The following is a 16,992-nucleotide window of genomic DNA, read 5'->3' on the forward strand; positions in this document are numbered from 1 at the left end:
TGCTATTAAAATTAAGAAGAAATAATATACTAAGGAAAATATTCAAGCATTTTAATACATTCTCAAAAGGTAGACCCTCTTTCAATTTCCATTAAACTAAAACAACTAAATCATTATCATTGATCAAAATTTAAAGATATTAAATAACTTTAGGTCACAAAGTTAAGGGCTGAAATTGAAAAAGCTATACTAAGAGTATATTGTCTCATAAAAATGTTTTTTAAATACATTTTTTCGGAAAATACGTTACGTGGCTTTAATCCTACCAGATGTATGTGTTAAAAAAGTGTTCTCAAAATAAAAAAGTTATTGAATAAAAAACTTGTTTTATATTTTTGTCGTCCCCTGAAAATTGCAGTGATAAAGAGCTCTCCGCGGCGACTAATGTGCTCAGTGGGTTCTTTGTTCTCTGCCCAGAGGTTGTGTGTGTGGATGGCTGAGTGTGCGATACACACACCCGTACTCACACACTCAAGTGCCCGGTTGATTGACGCACGTAAACAATTTTTTCATTGAAAGAAGAGGCCTCAGTCAACGGCGAGCGCTGTTCGCGAGCGGAATTCCAGCTGCCGCGGAAATATATAGAACGCAACAAAAAGCGGTCAAATAAATATAACAAAAATTTGAAACCAAACACAAATTAGCGCTATGTGAGAGTCCGAAAACGAAGCGAAAATTGGACAAGTGTCGCCGTCGGTGGGGCAACAAGAGTTGAATAAAATAAATTATTCAGGGCATCACAGATGCCGATGCCGCGATGACGGAGCCAATTAGTGCGGCGGTGCAGCGGAGGAGGCAGCTGCTCCACAGCGTTGAAAGTCTCCGCTGTCGCGCCCGCCAAGTGCTAAAGTGTGTTATTAATCTGCATATTGAGTTTTTGGTAATTGAACGGACAAAGTCCCCCTGAAAACCTCACTCCCTTCCGTTTCCTGTACCCCAAAGTGTTTTTACCATACAAGCGTAATCCACTTGGCCGCAGATTGACACTTGTTTGCATTTGTTATTGCTCAGAAGTGCCAAACTCTTATTGACAATCGGATATATCTGTGATGTGTTCTATATAGACAACTCCCTCCATCACTTTGTATATATTACCCTTCTTATCAGGCCGTTGTGCCACTTTTGTTATCTCTCCATCTCTTACGAAATGTTATCAGTCCGTTTCTGTAAATGCTTTCTTTCACTCAAAAAATAATTGTTTTCATTATTGAGATTATAAAAAAGTTTCGTAATATTTCGAAATGAAATACTATTGTCATGGAAATCTTGAGAAAATTAATTTTTCATTGGCAAATACTAAACCGTCCAACTAGTCGAATACGCAATATTTGAGTTTCTTATTCCGTTAAAATGTTATATACATAATTGATAAAATTTCCTAATACAAAACATAACTAGTAGATAACAAATATATTGTTTATTGACAATAAACATAATTTTTTACTATTTTTTTTATATTTTGTATTGTATTTTAAGCTGTAAACGAATGTTAACAGCCGCCCGGCAACTCTGTTAACAGCAGCGGCGATTTGGAACATGTTAATGCAATTATAGCCAGTTATTGGGAACGAAATGTTAGAGTGTTGCGCTGGTCAAGGGGTTGAGGGTAGTGGGGCGGGTGGGGCGGCTGGGGGCAGGTTGAGGGTGAGGGAGGTTATTGGGGGTGGCAGTGATTACTGGCACCACTAATTAGACAATGTCGGTGCGGACAACGGCGAACAAACGGGTTTGCAATGTATAACACAGTCGTGCTCCAACAAATAGGTTCCAGTTAAGATCAAGAAGAGATATGAAAAATCTTTTAAAACATATAACGTTGGATTATAATTTCAAAAAAATTAATAAATAAATTTTAATACAATTAAAAGAAACTTTACATTAATACTAATATACTAATATTATATAAATAATAGTATATAAAAATATACTCCATATAACATATCCTAATGATAATCCTAAATATCCTGCAATAAAAAGCCTTTTTCCCCATCGGAGCACTTAGTTTTTTCATTTGAGACCGACATTTCTGCCAGGCGGTGTATGGAGTAGACCCCACCCCTTCGAAACATGCACCCAACATGAGCTTAGTTAGATGGGTTCCGAGGCTTTGCTAATTGGGCGCTAATAGAGACGCCAGTGACGAGGCCTGCGAGAAGATGTAGTAGCTGAAATCCGATCCTACATCGCCGATGGCGATGAATGGAAGGGGGTGGGTTGGCTGGGAGGTGGATAACTCAGCCAGAGGGAGAGTAAGGCTATCAATGACCGTAACGCCGTCACTGTCACTGTGCCATCGAATACCGCAATGCAAATCGAGCAAAATAAGCGATTTCCAGCTAATCCAATTTCCACCCACATCTCCAACACAGGTGCTCGAATCCGATGTGGCCGCTCTGCTGGATGAGGTGCGGGAATTCAACGACGACCACGAGGAGATGCGCCGTCTGGACAGGATGATTGAGGCTCTGAGGGACTACAGTGGACCCACGATATGCCACGAGTGGCCCTACCCCCTCATCTTCAAGGGCACAATCGACGAGGCGCACGTCGCACAAATACTCAATGCCAGCGAGTTGGAGATGGAGCTGGAGCAGGAGCTGGTGAAGGTGTCCAGCGGTGGGAACTGTCGCCATCTGGACTCCGATTTGGTCACAAGGCAAAGGCGGCCCAAGATGCTGTGGTTCTCCAGGAGGAGCAGCAGAAAACGAGCTGAGCGAGCAAAGGAAGCTCAGTCAGTTATTAAAACGACTCCCTGAGATTGTAACTAGTCGAAATACATGTGAACTTTAATCTGCCAATCAATATCTGTAAAAAGCCAAACTTTATTAAAATAAGTAAAGGTTTTTCCTTTTAAAGTGTCATGTTTATAATGCCGACACAGTCATCCGAAGGTGAAAATAAATCAAATTTATACCTATTTTATTTAAACTCAAATCGACCTAGACATCGATACCATAGCTCTTTGTTTTAATAATTTGTTTAACTAGGAATTTCAAGTAATGTTTGAATGTCCGAGGTATATATTTAAATGTTTTCATGACAAATAAAAAAATTATCAACTTTAAGCTACTAAGTCAAGATGTATAAGAATGACTGCGTAAAGATGTGCATTTACCATTCGTTGATAAGTCAATCTTTTTAAATTAAACAATAGTATTTTGCGTATAGTTTTTTCAGCTATTTATATATAAATTTAAATATGTAAAAGCCAACTTGCCTTAAAAAATTCCTAAAACATTGTCTAACCAAAATTTAAAGACATTTGTATGCCTTATGTGTTACACCGTTGTTCTCAAAAAATTAAAATGTATGGTTTTATATAAAATCATTTCTTTCTGGACTCGTTTAAAAGGTCAAACTGAGTATTTTTTCTTTAAGAAACTATGTTAAATAAGTATATTTAAAAATGTTTACTCATAAAGGGTGAGCTCATTAAGAGCAATGTGTATTGTGTTCATTGTTTCAATCACTGCGGTCGCCCGGAACGGCTACATTTCGATATTAGCCCCCACCGCAGGCATCTTGCATTCATGATATTTGCGGTGGCGGTCTGCATTGATTTTGACAGAGGGCCGGCGGAAATTCCGACTGGACGTGACACCTGGGGGATTCCCCGCTCCAAAATTACATTCTCCACCGGTGAGCCGCAACAAGTTACCGCACCTAATTAAAACGATTTCACACGCAGCTCCTTAAAGGCTCGAAAGCAAAAGTGTAAACAACAAGTGCCTTTATTTGATGTTTGTGCACTCTTTGCTGGCGTTGCTTTATTAATTATAAATAAAACCAGAAAAGACAGCTCCAGAAACAATAATAAAACGCGTCTCGCTTCCCTTGGACAAATGTGTGCGTATGTGGGTAAATTATTCATAACGGTATTATCGGCTTTTCCGCGCTCTGCAGGCTGATTAAATTGCTCGACCATCGCTGGGAAAAGTCCAAGGATGCGAGGTCGCCGGGTGGTGAAGGTTTGGGGCTGCATGTGGGCGAAAGTGGCGGCCAGTTGGCGGGCTTATCATGAGGCCCTGGGATCCACAGTGGATGTGAGATTACCAGGTATAATCTGCTAGATCCAAAAATGTGTTTTTGAAACTCAAACCTAAAATACATGACTTTGTAATAATTTTAAAAAATAAAAGTTTATGTTTTAAAAATTGACAAACATTTTCCATTTTTTAAAGGAATTAATTTTTGTAACTGGATACTTAACCCTTTTCTAATTTCCTGTTTTGTCCAGTATTTATATGATAAATTCTAAATTCCAAATAACCCTCAACTTTATAATGATACATGAGAAATATTAACAATCCCTAGCTGATTTTTCATTAAAAATTAAAGGCTTAAGAGCAGATATTCATACCTGTCTACATAGAATCTGGGTTCTTAATAATATATTTAGTTCAAATATAAGTATAGTGTTATTTAAATATTATTTGATAGTACAGATATTATTCTGCTGACCCCGATTGTACCTAATAAGCGAGGTGTCCGATTCTGTGTGGGTGTTCGTAAGCTGGCATTCTTTGTCTCCGTGTTGGGCGCGCAATTTATCAACTCACCCGGCTATCTGTCCCGCCACGACCCTTCCCTGACCCCGTCCCTGTCCCTGCCCTGTCCCTGCCGCAGGTCCTCCGTCTGACCCATTCAGTCTGTGGTCAGGGACAATTGCAGCAGAGCACTGTAATTATTAAAAAGTAAATAACAACAGCCACAGCACAGCGACAGCAGCAACAATCGCGATAATGAGCACAAGTGCAACGATGCACTAAAAAGAATGCAATTTCTTATAATTGCCAGTAAATAAGTTCTTAATGGTTCGCAAATTGAAGCCGAATTAAGTTATTAAAGTAATATTTGTGATTTAAATACGGTTATCGGGCCAATTAATTTTTAGTTTGATTAACAAAAAGAGCGAATTTAATAAAACATTTAAAAAAAGCGATCAAAAAATATCAATTAAAATAAGCGGTTTTCCAAATAACATTGTCCAACAAAATCTTCGTTGCTTTCTGCACACATTAAATGTTACTAGAATTTTTCCCAGTGCTGCCCAGTGAAAACAAGAGTGAAAATGTTGAAGAAGACTGACGCAGAGACAAAGGGAAGGCCAAAGGTTGAACTCTGGGCTATCGAGCGCTGCGCCCCATCCGATTCCCACTGCCCTCCTTATCTAGAACATTTTCCATTTTCGCCGCGCGAAAGCCTGCAAAATTAATGGCCAACAAGGATGTCAATGGCAGCTGAAGCGGCATTCGGCCAAAGAGGACCAAAAGCTGGAACAGCCGTCGCAGCGTCGGTAAATATCGCTCGGGCTAACAATCAGCGCAGCGGGACGGACGGGACGCCAGTGTAAGCAAAGCCCCCAGTGCAACAGGAATCCGAAATCGCAGGATGCAACAGCTTTGATAAAGCTCACAAAGGTCTGGAATCGGGAGTCAGCGAACGTGGCTTGGCATTTCCCAGCGATCTGAACCGCACCTCTTTAATAACAAATACATTTTCCGAAATGTTTGCTTTTGCTTACAAGGGGCAGCACCATTTTTTTGTAAAAATAGGTCTAAAAAAAATTTTTGTAGATACAAATGATAGGGAATTTTATTACAAATTCGGCATGCTATGACATTCCAGTTTTGGACCATTACTTTTGTTGTTTCCGCAAAAAATACTGTTTTTTGGTAAAATCTAAAGATCTTAGCTTTTGGCTGAAAAACCGATATTTTACTTTGACCTTTTCAGCTGTAAATTGGTCAAAAATGGTCGGAAATCTAAAAGACTCACTGTTTTCGACTGCTAGCAAGCTGGATTATTATCCGCAGTCATTTTCTTCCTTTTTTTAAAAAATGAAAAAATTTTCAAATTTTGACTTTTTTTGCTAGGGGTGGCACCGCATTTTTTTTTGCAAAAAAAATTAAAAAAAAAATTTTTTTAGGTGTGAATGCCATTTTATTGGGAATTTTATTACAAATTCGGCAAGGTATGACAATGCACATTTGGACCATTACTTTTTTTGTTTCGACCAAAATACTGGTTTCTTTTGGGTCAAAAAAGGATGTTAGCATTTTGGCCAAAAACCCATATTTGCCTTTAACCTTTTTAGCTGTATTTTGATCAAAAATGATCTGAAACCTAATATCCGAACTGTTTTAGACTGCTGACAAGCTAGATAATTATACGCAATCATTATCTCCCTGTTAAAAAAAAAAAAACAAAAATTCTGAAATTTTGACTTTTTTACAAAGGGTGGCATCGTTTTTTTTTTGCAAAAAAAATTGCCAAAAATGAAATTTGTAGGTTTGAACGACAGTTAATAGGAAATTTTATGACGAGTTCGGCAAGGTATGACATTCAACTTTTGGTCAAGTACTTTTATTGCTTTGAACAAAATACTGATTTTTTGGGTGAAAAAAGGATATTAGTTTTTTACTTCTACCTTTTATCTGAAACTTGGTCAAAAATAGTATAAAAAGTTTACCTTTTTTAAAGGGTTCCCCACTCTTTCCTCGGAAAATTCACCCCTACTTGTTGCCTCCTGCGAAACAGTTCAATGCCCGGCGACGAGACTAATAGCTGGAATCAAGTGTGATGGCAGGTGAAAAGCGGGGAGCAGGAAAAGGAGCTTTTGCACCTGGCTTCGGTGCCAATCAACGGCTCAGTTATTGTCCGTTCGCCAGGTGGCAAAAGGAGCCTTTCTTTCCGGCGAGGCTCAGCTCATAAATGCCAAAGCACGCACACTCTCCGATTTTTGTTGCCGCCGCCGACTGGCATCAATTAAACTCGAATTGTTGCAGTGTCTTCGATTGAGCAGCCCGTCTCCTTTGCACCCACTGTACAACCGCCGTTGCAGGGGGCAATTTGCCACGACGAATATCCCTCTTCGCATCCCTCTCTTTTCCTCCATAATTGCTTAGGTGTGGGTGCACTCAGAAAAATTAAAAAGATAACATAAAAAAATTATTTATCTATAATATCAAATTTATTTTGGTGCGATAAATAAGTACATTTAAAGTGAAAACTGCAAGGATCACATTCAGTTGATACCCTTTTAAGAGTATTTAGACATGAAAATCGCAACATTTTTGTATTTTTTTTTTTCTTAAAGGTTTGCCTTAAGTCTTGTTTTTGCTCAACATATTCTTAAAAAAAAACGTCAAGGCCACTCCTTTTCTTTAAGTGCACCCTGTCACTGCCTTTCTCTGTCTCGCCTGCGGTTGGCGCTTAACTTTTGCATATTTCCAACAACATTACGGCCAGAACAACGAGAGCAGCTCAGCAGGCACGTGAATCCATTACGATGGCAGGCAATTATGTGCGTGTTTCTTCCGCTCCGCCCCACTGTCTCTGGCCCCGTCTCTTTGGGCCCGCCCCACTGTCTTCTCCTGATAGTTGGGGCATACCATACGCAAATCAAAACAGTTTCCACCGGCAACAACAAGGCCAGCCAGCCAGTCAGCCATCCAGCCACTGCAATAACAACAACAGCAGCGGCTATGAAAAGCCACGAAATGGGTTTTTAATGCAAACGACTTTCCCTCCAATTGCACACGGCCAAGGTGAATGCTGAGGGCGCTAGCCGACGAAAGCCAAAGTCTGGCCCAGACCACGAAAGGAAATTGCAAGGCTGGTGGGAAAATCTTTGGGCCAGAGCTGTGAGCGATTTTGCAGAAGAATGACAAGCTTTTAAGCAGATAAGCTTCTTTTCGTTCATAATTTAAGCACTTTTTAAATAATATATTTCAGATCTGTATATGAGCTTAAGATCCAACTAGTTTGATATTAAGGGATGTTAAGGAAGATAATACCGTACTCCCTTTTCATAATTGTTTAATACCGAAATTATATAACTTATCTTAAAGCATACTTAATTTTCTTATTTTATTGCTACTCACATTCATCAAAATTAAACTTTGAGATTATCTATCATATACATATTGGAAATTGGGAGCTGTTTAATCGGTTTGGTGACAACCTTTATAAAAATGAATTATTTAGGCGTTTGAATTCATAAAATTTGGGCTTGGTAACCCTAATTTTACCTCTAAAAATTAGAATTTGGTAACCTTACTTACAAACTTTCGGCCTGAAACTATGCTGGTACCTATAAAATGTAGAGTAAACAGATAGCTAAACTAATTCTTCCCTAAATAGTACATGGTTAAAACAGAACATCGTATAAGTTATGAGGCCTGAGATCCCAGTCCCCATGGACTCCTCGGGGTGCGGTGTACCGCCACTCTGCCAGATACCCAATGTTTTGGTATGTTTAGAGGCGCAGGCCGTGGCAGCAACAAGCCGAATGTTCTGCAGGTTGTCTGCCCGCCTGTCGCTCCACCTTTCCGACTGTCAGTCAGTTGGCCAGGCGGGTCGACAGTCGGCGGCCTGGCTGTTTGGGCCTCCAATTGCCCCAAAAGAGCTTTAAATAAACAAACTAATAACGCAAATCACGGGGGTGCGAGCGAGTCAGGGCTAGAGAGAGAGAGAGTGAGCGGAATAGGGACAGCAAGTGTCTTCCAAATGCACCGCATATATTCTATGGCAACCGCGCCAAGCCAAAATCGTGAATGTATAACCCGAATAAACAAACTAATAAAACGGGCCCACATGCCCGGGCCAGCGAGTCCACGAATCCTGGCTCAGAGCTGCCACGGAGGCGACCAACAACACTCGAGGAGCCCACAAGCAGCACACTTGTATCTATATATCTACGTATCTATATATCTATACCTTCTACACCCCAAGAGACTGAACACCAAACAATCGACAGGAAAAAAAATCACCAAAAATCGACGAGAACTGAAGGGAAAAGCAGCTCAAGTGGAGCAGTCGCTCCCAATTCCATTCGCCGCACACCCACTGTATCTATTTGTGTGTCCCCAAAAAGAACCAAACTAATCCATAATCCGACCGACCAGAGAGCTGAATGCAATTGCAAATTAGATAACCAGGACTGGTTAGTCGTACTCTCGGGGATTTATCGTAAAACTGGGTGAGCAAGTTTCAATTACTGCAGTTGTAATTATAAAGTGTAGTCCTCTATGTCTTAAGGTTGAGGAGATAATAGTTTATTCTGTGTAAAACCGAGTTGAAATGGCATTATTTTATCAACTAGAAACTGTGACACCACTTGGATCCCATTTCGAATCTATAATTTGAATATGTGTGTGGGACTATTGGTTTTATTTAATATAAGCTTAGTTAAATTTATAATCCTAAAATCATATAATATCATCTGAAATTCATTAATCATCAATTGTATCTCCTTTCAACTACAACTAGTCTATTGTAGTGCCATTTATCTTTCGTTAACTACGCTTGTTAATTTACCTAAGAATTATTCTTCCATGTTCTTCCAGGACTTGCATATTATGCAACGGAAGTAGAGGATTCCCCAGAGACCATCCCAGATCCCCTTAACCATGTCCGAAGCTCTCCAGGAGTCGCTCGCCCGCATCGAACTATTATGAAACTCGAAGGTGGAAGGTGCCACACGCACGGCAACGGGCCTGGGCCTGGGCCAGGTGCAGGGTCAGGGGCAGGTTCAGGTGCCAGTTCAGGCGGCGGCTCAGGTGGCGGTTCAGGTGCCAGTCCAGGTGCAAGGACAAGGGCAAGTGCCACTAAGGACGACACCGGCGACGGCGGCGGCAACCCATGCCAGGCGCCGCCAGCTGATTTCCATGGCCAAGTGCCGCAGTCGCTCCATACTCCATGATGAAACGCTCACGCCGGAGGCATCCTGCCCTGCTCCTGCTCCTGCTCCTGCGAGTCCCTCGCCGCAACCCCAACTGCAACAACAACAACAACAGAACTACTTACCTCAAACATCTTTGCTGAAAATCGAACCGTTCGTTCCTAGTTTTAATCAAAGACTACGCCGGCGTCCTATTGGTCGCTCCCATAGCACCTTAAGCCACAACGTCATCCCAAAGCGACCAGTGCAGCCACAGCAGCAGCAAATCCAGCAGCAATCGGAGCTCCAAGTTGGCCAGCAGCAACATCTGAAGCGGAGCTATGCTGCAGCCGCCCAAATCCGACAGCAGCAACAGCAGCAGCAGCGGAATCTACCACGAGGCGTGGGCATCCAGCGCCAGCGCTCCAAGTCCACCTCCTCCTCGGCAGCCTCCAATAGCTGTCGCCCAGCCACGGCGGCTGTGACCCCCAATACTCTAGTGGGCAGCACGGGCGGAACTCTGGTGAGCGGAGCCATCGTCACGCCGCAGCCAAATGGGATCTGCCGCATCCAGAGGTTGCCCAAGGAGCGCGAGGAGTTGCCCGATCGCATCAACTACGACAAGAGGGGCCTCACGGCCATTCCCATCTTCGAGCAGGAGCCGAATCTACGCCTGCTGTCGCTGCAGCACAACCTGATCAACACCTTCCACATACCCAAGGAGCTGCCACCGCCGCCGCCACCAGTGCCTCCTCCGCCCATCGCCACTCCGCGGGAGAGCAACAACAATAAGCTGGGTGGTTTGTATCCTGGCATCCTAGAATTAAGATTTTAGTTAGATATGTCTAACTTATAACCATTCTCTCTCACCTAGAATACCATAATGGCAACGGAACCAAGGAAGGAGGACGCTCTGGCCTTCGGGGCCACCATCCAGGCAGACTCACCCGTGCCATGACCAATGCAGGCGGCAATTCCCATCGCCTATCGCCCAAATCCGGTGGTAGTCCGTATTCGGGCAGTCCTTTGACCACCCAGGCACTGGCCATCAACGGAGGAACCGCCGCCGGACGCTCAAAGCTGGCCAAAAGAGGCTACAACTACGGACAGGCCCAGCTGACGCCTCCGCCGGCGCTGCGCATGCGCTATGGATTGGAGAAGTCCAAGAGTTTTGTGAGCAGCAGCCTGCAGGCCATGAAGCACCAACAGCAGCTCATCCAAAGGCGGGCCTTTCTTAAGGCCACGCGAGGCGGCGGCGTGGGCGTGGCGCCGAGTGGAGCTGCAAGCAATCTCCTCCAGAGTTGCGATGAGGGCAGTGCCCTGCACAGCAGCAATCTCTCGCTGTGCGGCGGGTACGGCGAAGAGGAGGATTCGCCCAGTGTGATGACCTCCATGTCCGCGCTGGAGCAGCTGAGCATTAAGAACAAACAGCTGAGTCTGAGTGCCAGCTACGGGAACATCTTCCAGCAGCTGGTATTCCTGGATCTCTACGATAATCAGATCGAGAGGATAGCCAATCTGGATGGACTGCCTTCGCTTTCGGTGCTGCTGCTGGGCAAGAACAGGATTACGGACATTGGTGGTCTGTCCTCGCTGAAGGATACCTTAAGAGTGCTGGATCTTCATGGCAACAAGCTCACCAGTCTGGGCAGTCGAATCAACTGCCTGCAGCAACTAAAGTCCCTGAATCTGGCGGGGAATCAAATACGACAGATAAACCAGCAGGATTTCCTTGGCTTGCGATGTCTCAGGGAGCTGAATCTGAAGCGGAATAAACTCCGGCGGATCAACGGCTTTCAGCACTTGGTGGCTCTGGAAAGGCTGTGGTTGTGCCACAACGAGCTGCACAGAGTGGACGACATGGTCAGTATAGCGAGGGCCACTCGCCTCCTGGAGGTTACAATCGAGAATAATCCCGTCTCCCTGGCTGGCGACTGTGTGTCCTTCCTGGTCTCGTACCTACCGCTGCTTCAGACGCTCAGCCAGATGCCCATCACGGAGCAGGTGCGTCGGTCGGCTCTGGCTTGGCGACAGCACAAGGAACAGGCGCAAGCTGCTCCCGGAAGCTCTGAAGCCTATCACAGCATCCGGCGAGAGGAGGTGATATCCAATGCCCGGACCAACTGGGAACTGCTGCGATCCCAACAGACGGTGGTCGGTCGCCCCAAGAGTCGGCTCACCAGCGAGCTGGCCAAGATCAATGAGTCCAACGAAGGTCCCACAGCCGAAGAGGCGGAAACGGAATCCGAGGAGTCGCATCAGCCCAAGGAGCTGATAGACGAATTGCAGGCACTGATTAAACTGCCGCCAATAGCCAAGAACTTAAGGAATCCGCAGGAGGAGGATTGCGCCTCCTCGGAGGCCTCCAGCCTGGGACCCAATGTGGACTCCTGCTCCAGTTGCTACAGCTCAGATAATGAGGATGGTGGTGCCAAACATAAACCACAGACGCCGCAGATTGATGAGAACTGTAATAAAGTGGGTGTGGCGGATAAGGCACCTCCTTCACCAGTTCCAGGCGCCAGTCAATCTCCAGAAGTGGCGAAAGCAGCACCTCCAACTCCAGTGGCTTCCTCACCTTCGCCGCCCGCCTTGACCCTGACTCCGCCGGCTGCTCCTGGAACTCCAGTGCCTGGGGGCACGGCTACGCCTCCTCCAGCAGCCACAACTGCCACCTTGCCTGTGCCCACCACTGCATCCTCCAATACAAGTCGCCCGACGAGCAGCAAACAGCGTACCCGACATGCGCCCATCACTCAGTTGGGCTTGCAGATCAACCAGAGAGGCGGAGCAGCTGCATCCTCCAAGCGGTACATGGCGGGAAGTCTGGTGCGGGCCCAAACCGTGAGCAGCAGCACCAGTAACAGCAGCAGCTCCAATAGCACTGGTCGCGGAAAGGCCACCAACAATGGATTAACTTTGGTGGCCAATCAAACGAAGGGACCATCGAACAATACTACCGGTCAATCTTCAGCAGGAGCGGGAGTAGCAACTGGAGGAGCCATCGCTGGAGCAGCAACTGGTGGGACAACAGCAGCCACTCCCAGTGCCGCCATCACGGTGTCAAAGCCAAGCGCCGCTGAACGGGAGAGAGAACAGGGTGGCGATTACCTAATTGAGATTTGTGGAAGGTACCTTAACATCTACGGCCAGGGTGCCCTCCGCTTTATCGACAAGCAGTGGAATCCGGCCAAGGCCAATGATGTCCACACGCTGAACTTCAGCTACATAAACTTCAACAGCATCGTCTGTGTGTTGAGCAGGATTAAGGTACGATTTCCCCATGCGGAGCACTATGTTTTCCGGGAAACAAACATCTCTTGCTTGGGTCAACTCAATGGACTGGCCGAGCTCCAGGGCCTCAGCAGTTTACTTATCGATGCCGAGGGTAATGGCATCACCCAAAAGGAATCCTGGCGAGCTTACGCCATTTACCGACTGTCCCACTGGGGATTGAAACAGCTGAATGGTCAGGAGGTAACCGAGGCTGAAGTGGAAGCTGCCAATGTCATGTATGTTGGACTCTCGGACCTGGTGCTGTGGTCCATGCCGGAGGTGATGCTGCAGCCGCTCTTGGCCAGACTGCGTCTGGATGAGACCTGCACGGCTAGCAAGTTGTCTCCCAAAGAGTGGCTCCTGCGGCCGGACAACAAGTCCCTGCGTCTCGTGGTGGGGAAAGAGGCGCTCCAGTGGAAGAAGAACGCCGGAGGAGCCGGAAATGGAGCAGGAACTGCCACCTCCATGAATCTGAATCCAGCGACGGAAGCGGGAAGCACTGCCATGGCGCCGAGTGCCCGAGACCGAGGTCGTCAGCACTTTGCCCTGCTGCTGGAGAACACCTGCAACGCCGTGGAGAAACTGCACAAACTGGAAACGCTGTGGCCCAGCATGCTCCTCGACATCGTCCGGAATACGCTGCTGGATTACACCCAGTTGGATGTCTACCTGCGGAATCTCATGTGCGAGCTGATGAAGTGAGGAGCCGTTCCAAACAAGAGAATGATAAACGAGAACTTATTAGTCGAACTGGCTTTTAGATAGAGGCGCACAGATAGAGCAACCATTATATTCCTATGATCCTAGGCATTTACCAATCCTGTAAAGCAGCTGCTTACAACTAGTCCAATTTTTATAAATATTTAACATTAAACATGATTAAAAAGTACCAATCTGGGATGGCGTCTTTCTGGCCAACACGGGAAATGCATTTGGGCGGGTCGAACCCGCTCAGCTCCGAAAGCCGTTCGGTTCCACTAATAGAGTTTTGGTCTGTATTGCTTCTAATGCTCCTCCTGACCCATTCTTAAGTATAAGTCCTACGCCCCAGGCTGCGCCTCGGCATCGTCGCTGCTCGCCGGCTTTTGAGCCTTTTGCGCCTTATCCACATAGATATTCAGGATGGCCTCGATGCCCGGATAGAGCACAAAGTTGGTGGTGCGTATTTTCTTATCGATAAGGTATGATGTCACCGATTCCGTGTTGAAGGCAATGTCCAGGGCATCGCTGTGCGTCACCTTATCCAAGTGCGTGCGCTGCACTTTGATTACACAATTCTCGAATCCATTTACTTTGATGGTAAGATCCAGATTGTAGGCGGCATCGATGTCTGGCCAGCGTTGCGCCAACACATCCTCGCTCCACTGCAGCTCCTGGCTGGCGGGGTTCAATCTGCCAGGTATGGCCACGAACTTGGACCACAGTTCGGAGGCGAAGTGCGGAGCCATGGGTGCGAGCATGATGATCTGGGCGGCCAGAGCCCGCTCAAATTGCTTACCATGTCGCAGGACATGCTTTGGTGTGCGCTGTAAGAATTTCGGATGAGCAAAGATTGGAAAGGGATATATGTTGGGGACTCACCCTCAGAGAATTCGTTAGTCCCTGCATCTTGGAGATAGCCACACTAAGTTGATGTGCATGGCGGTAGTTGAAGGTGGCTCCTTTCACATAGAAGTTCCGGGCATCGAATAGCTTGGCATCCTCTGCTAGAAACTCCTCGCTGGTGGCCACCACCTCTGAGGGAGTTTGATCCTCGCGAGCCTCTTGGAAATCCAGCAGGGTCAGCCAAAGACGCTTCTGCCAGTTTAGAATGCCGGGAAATGCTGTCAAATAAATAATATATTAAATAAGATCATCATAAACCAGTTAATGCTCACTTGCGCTGGACCAGTTGCGATGCGAGGTCGGCGCCACGTCGGCCAGGATGATCAGTCTCGTTGTGTCCGTTCCGTATTCATTGAACATATCACTGGGCTCCACGCCATTCAGCTTTGACTTGGACATCTTTTCCCAGGTCATGACCACGGGTTCTTTGGTTTCCTTCAGCACCGCCTGGTTCTTCTTCGCGTTCACAATCTCCACTTCCGATTCGGGCACATAGCGTCCGCTGCCCTTCACCCGGAAGGAGCGACCCATGACCATGCCCTGAACCAGCAGGCGGGAGAAGGGTTCGCTGGTGGGCGAAAGACCACAGCTGTGCAGGAAGTGGTTCATGAAGCGGGCGTAGTATAGATGCAGCACGGCGTGCTCCTTTCCACCGATGTACAAATCCACGGGCATAAACTTGTTGGCCAGCGTGGGTTCAAAGATGCGCTCTGAGTTTTGGGCATCCAAGTATCGCAAATAGTACCAGGAGCTGTCCACAAATGTATCCATTGTATCCGTCTCCCTTCGCGCATCCTTCTCCCCGCATTTTGGGCACTCGCAGAGGAACGCTTCTTTGGGGGAATCCCTGGGCGGCAGCGACACAGGCAGCTGCTCTTCCGGCACAGGCACTGCTCCGCACTTTTGACAGTGTACAATGGGAATCGGGGTGCCCCAATAACGCTGGCGTGAGATCAACCAATCCTTCAGCTTGGAGGACACCCGATAGCCGCCCACATTGAGCCGCGCGGCTGCCTGGAGCACTTCTTTTCTCAACAGCTCCCAATTGGCCGGACTTAAGCTGAACTCCTCCTTGTCGGAGGAAGTGAAAGCCAGTCCGTAGGACTCCCACAGCTCCTTGTCCTCGCCGCGGAAGCTGGGCGCCGCCAGGTAAACATCGCATTTCGGTGGGAAGGTCACTTCGTCGCCAAAGACCACAGGCATTGTGGTGCCCGCAAAAGGATTCTCCGCGCTGAGGCTGGACGCGTCCTCAAGCTTCGCCAGATGATGACTATTGCGAAGCACGAGGAAGGCGTGGGGATCCTTTAAGTGCTCCGGATGAGCTGTCCACACCCGTAACAATCCAGAGGCGGAGGTGAGCAGGTTGAAGGCGTAGCCATCGCATTCTCCGATCCAGTGGCGCTGCAGGTTGATAATGTCCCTCCAATCACGTAGCGTGGGATCCTCCAGGCCATCCAGCAACTGCTTGGCATACGCACTCGTCCGGATGAACCACTGCCTGAGCAGTTTCTTCTCCACCTTGGCGCCCGATCGCCACGAGCAGCCATTGGCGTCCACCTGCTCGTCGGCGAGCACCGTCTTATCCACCGGATCCCAGTTCACCAGGGCTTCGTTCTGGTAGGCCAATCCGTGGCGGTGCAGCATGAGGAACAGGTGCTGCGTCCACTTGTAGTACTGCGGACTGCACGTGGACAGCTCGTGGTTCCAATCGAAGGAGCAGCCCAGTCGCTTGAGTTGATCCTTCATCTGTGCGATGTTTTGCTCGGTCCACGATGCGGGCTCCACTCCCCGCTGATTGGCAGCATTCTCGGCGGGCAGACCAAAGGAATCCCAGCCCATGGGTTGGAACACATTTTTGCCGCACATCCGCTGGAAGCGAGCCACCGCATCGGCGATGGTGTAGACGCGCACATGGCCCATGTGGAGATTGCCCGAGGGATAGGGGAACATGGAGAGCACGTAGTACTTGTCCTGCGAGTCCTTGGGGTTGAACTGCCCGCCACTGAGCTGCTCCCGCCAGTGGGCCTCGATCCGGTGCTTGACATCGTTGGTTAACTCGGGAGTCTGCAATATTTCATGGGTTTCATTGGAGTTTTAAGGCTATCTATGTACCCACCTCATTTCCCGTGCAGCTCTGGGTGAGCAGTCGCCTCCAACTGCTCCAGTACGCCCCTCTCCAGGGGCGCCTACCTCTCAGCGCTTGCATTTTCCCGGCTTTAATTGAATAAATTGCACATTTCACAATTATTAAATAACCAATTCGTAAGAACCCACTGCACTCTACAGTCGAACAGCTGACTGAGTGCAAAGCGTTGCCATATCGTTCAGTTGGTTGCTATTTGCTCTGAGAATTTTTGGCGGGAAGCATTCTCGACGAACTGGCAGCCCTTCGCCCAGTGTTGCATTTTTGATTCTCTCCCAACCACGGCAACTCCTCGCCTTTTGCA

The 16,992-nt window shown here is 47.0% G+C and overlaps 3 protein-coding genes across 3 annotated transcripts; 2 read left to right on the forward strand and 1 right to left on the reverse strand.

Moving 5' to 3' along the window:
- Nucleotides 1–517: 517 nt before the first annotated feature.
- Nucleotides 518–3,358, forward strand: LOC108034583 (uncharacterized). Its single transcript, XM_017109515.3, has 2 exons — nucleotides 518–880; nucleotides 2,370–3,358. The coding sequence occupies exons 1-2, from the start codon at nucleotides 758–760 to the stop codon at nucleotides 2,754–2,756; spliced, it is 510 nt and encodes a 169-aa protein (XP_016965004.1). The 5' UTR covers nucleotides 518–757; the 3' UTR covers nucleotides 2,757–3,358.
- Nucleotides 3,359–9,671: 6,313 nt separating this feature from the next.
- LOC108035445 (uncharacterized) lies at nucleotides 9,672–13,685 on the forward strand. The gene is made up of 2 exons (XM_017111080.3): nucleotides 9,672–10,464; nucleotides 10,539–13,685. Exons 1-2 carry the CDS (start codon nucleotides 9,672–9,674, stop codon nucleotides 13,640–13,642), a joined length of 3,897 nt encoding a protein of 1,298 aa, XP_016966569.1. The 3' UTR covers nucleotides 13,643–13,685.
- A 6-nt stretch (nucleotides 13,686–13,691) lies between these two features.
- On the reverse strand, nucleotides 13,692–16,831 carry LOC108035446 (leucine--tRNA ligase, mitochondrial). The gene is made up of 4 exons (XM_017111081.3): nucleotides 16,662–16,831; nucleotides 14,818–16,609; nucleotides 14,522–14,763; nucleotides 13,692–14,466 (listed from the first exon to the last, which is right to left on the reverse strand). Exons 1-4 carry the CDS (start codon nucleotides 16,749–16,751, stop codon nucleotides 13,981–13,983), a joined length of 2,610 nt encoding a protein of 869 aa, XP_016966570.1. The 5' UTR covers nucleotides 16,752–16,831; the 3' UTR covers nucleotides 13,692–13,980.
- Nucleotides 16,832–16,992: the final 161 nt, after the last annotated feature.

The sequence above is a fragment of the Drosophila biarmipes genome, chromosome 3L (genome assembly GCF_025231255.1).
Source record: "Drosophila biarmipes strain raj3 chromosome 3L, RU_DBia_V1.1, whole genome shotgun sequence".
Lineage (NCBI taxonomy): Eukaryota > Metazoa > Arthropoda > Insecta > Diptera > Drosophilidae > Drosophila > Drosophila biarmipes.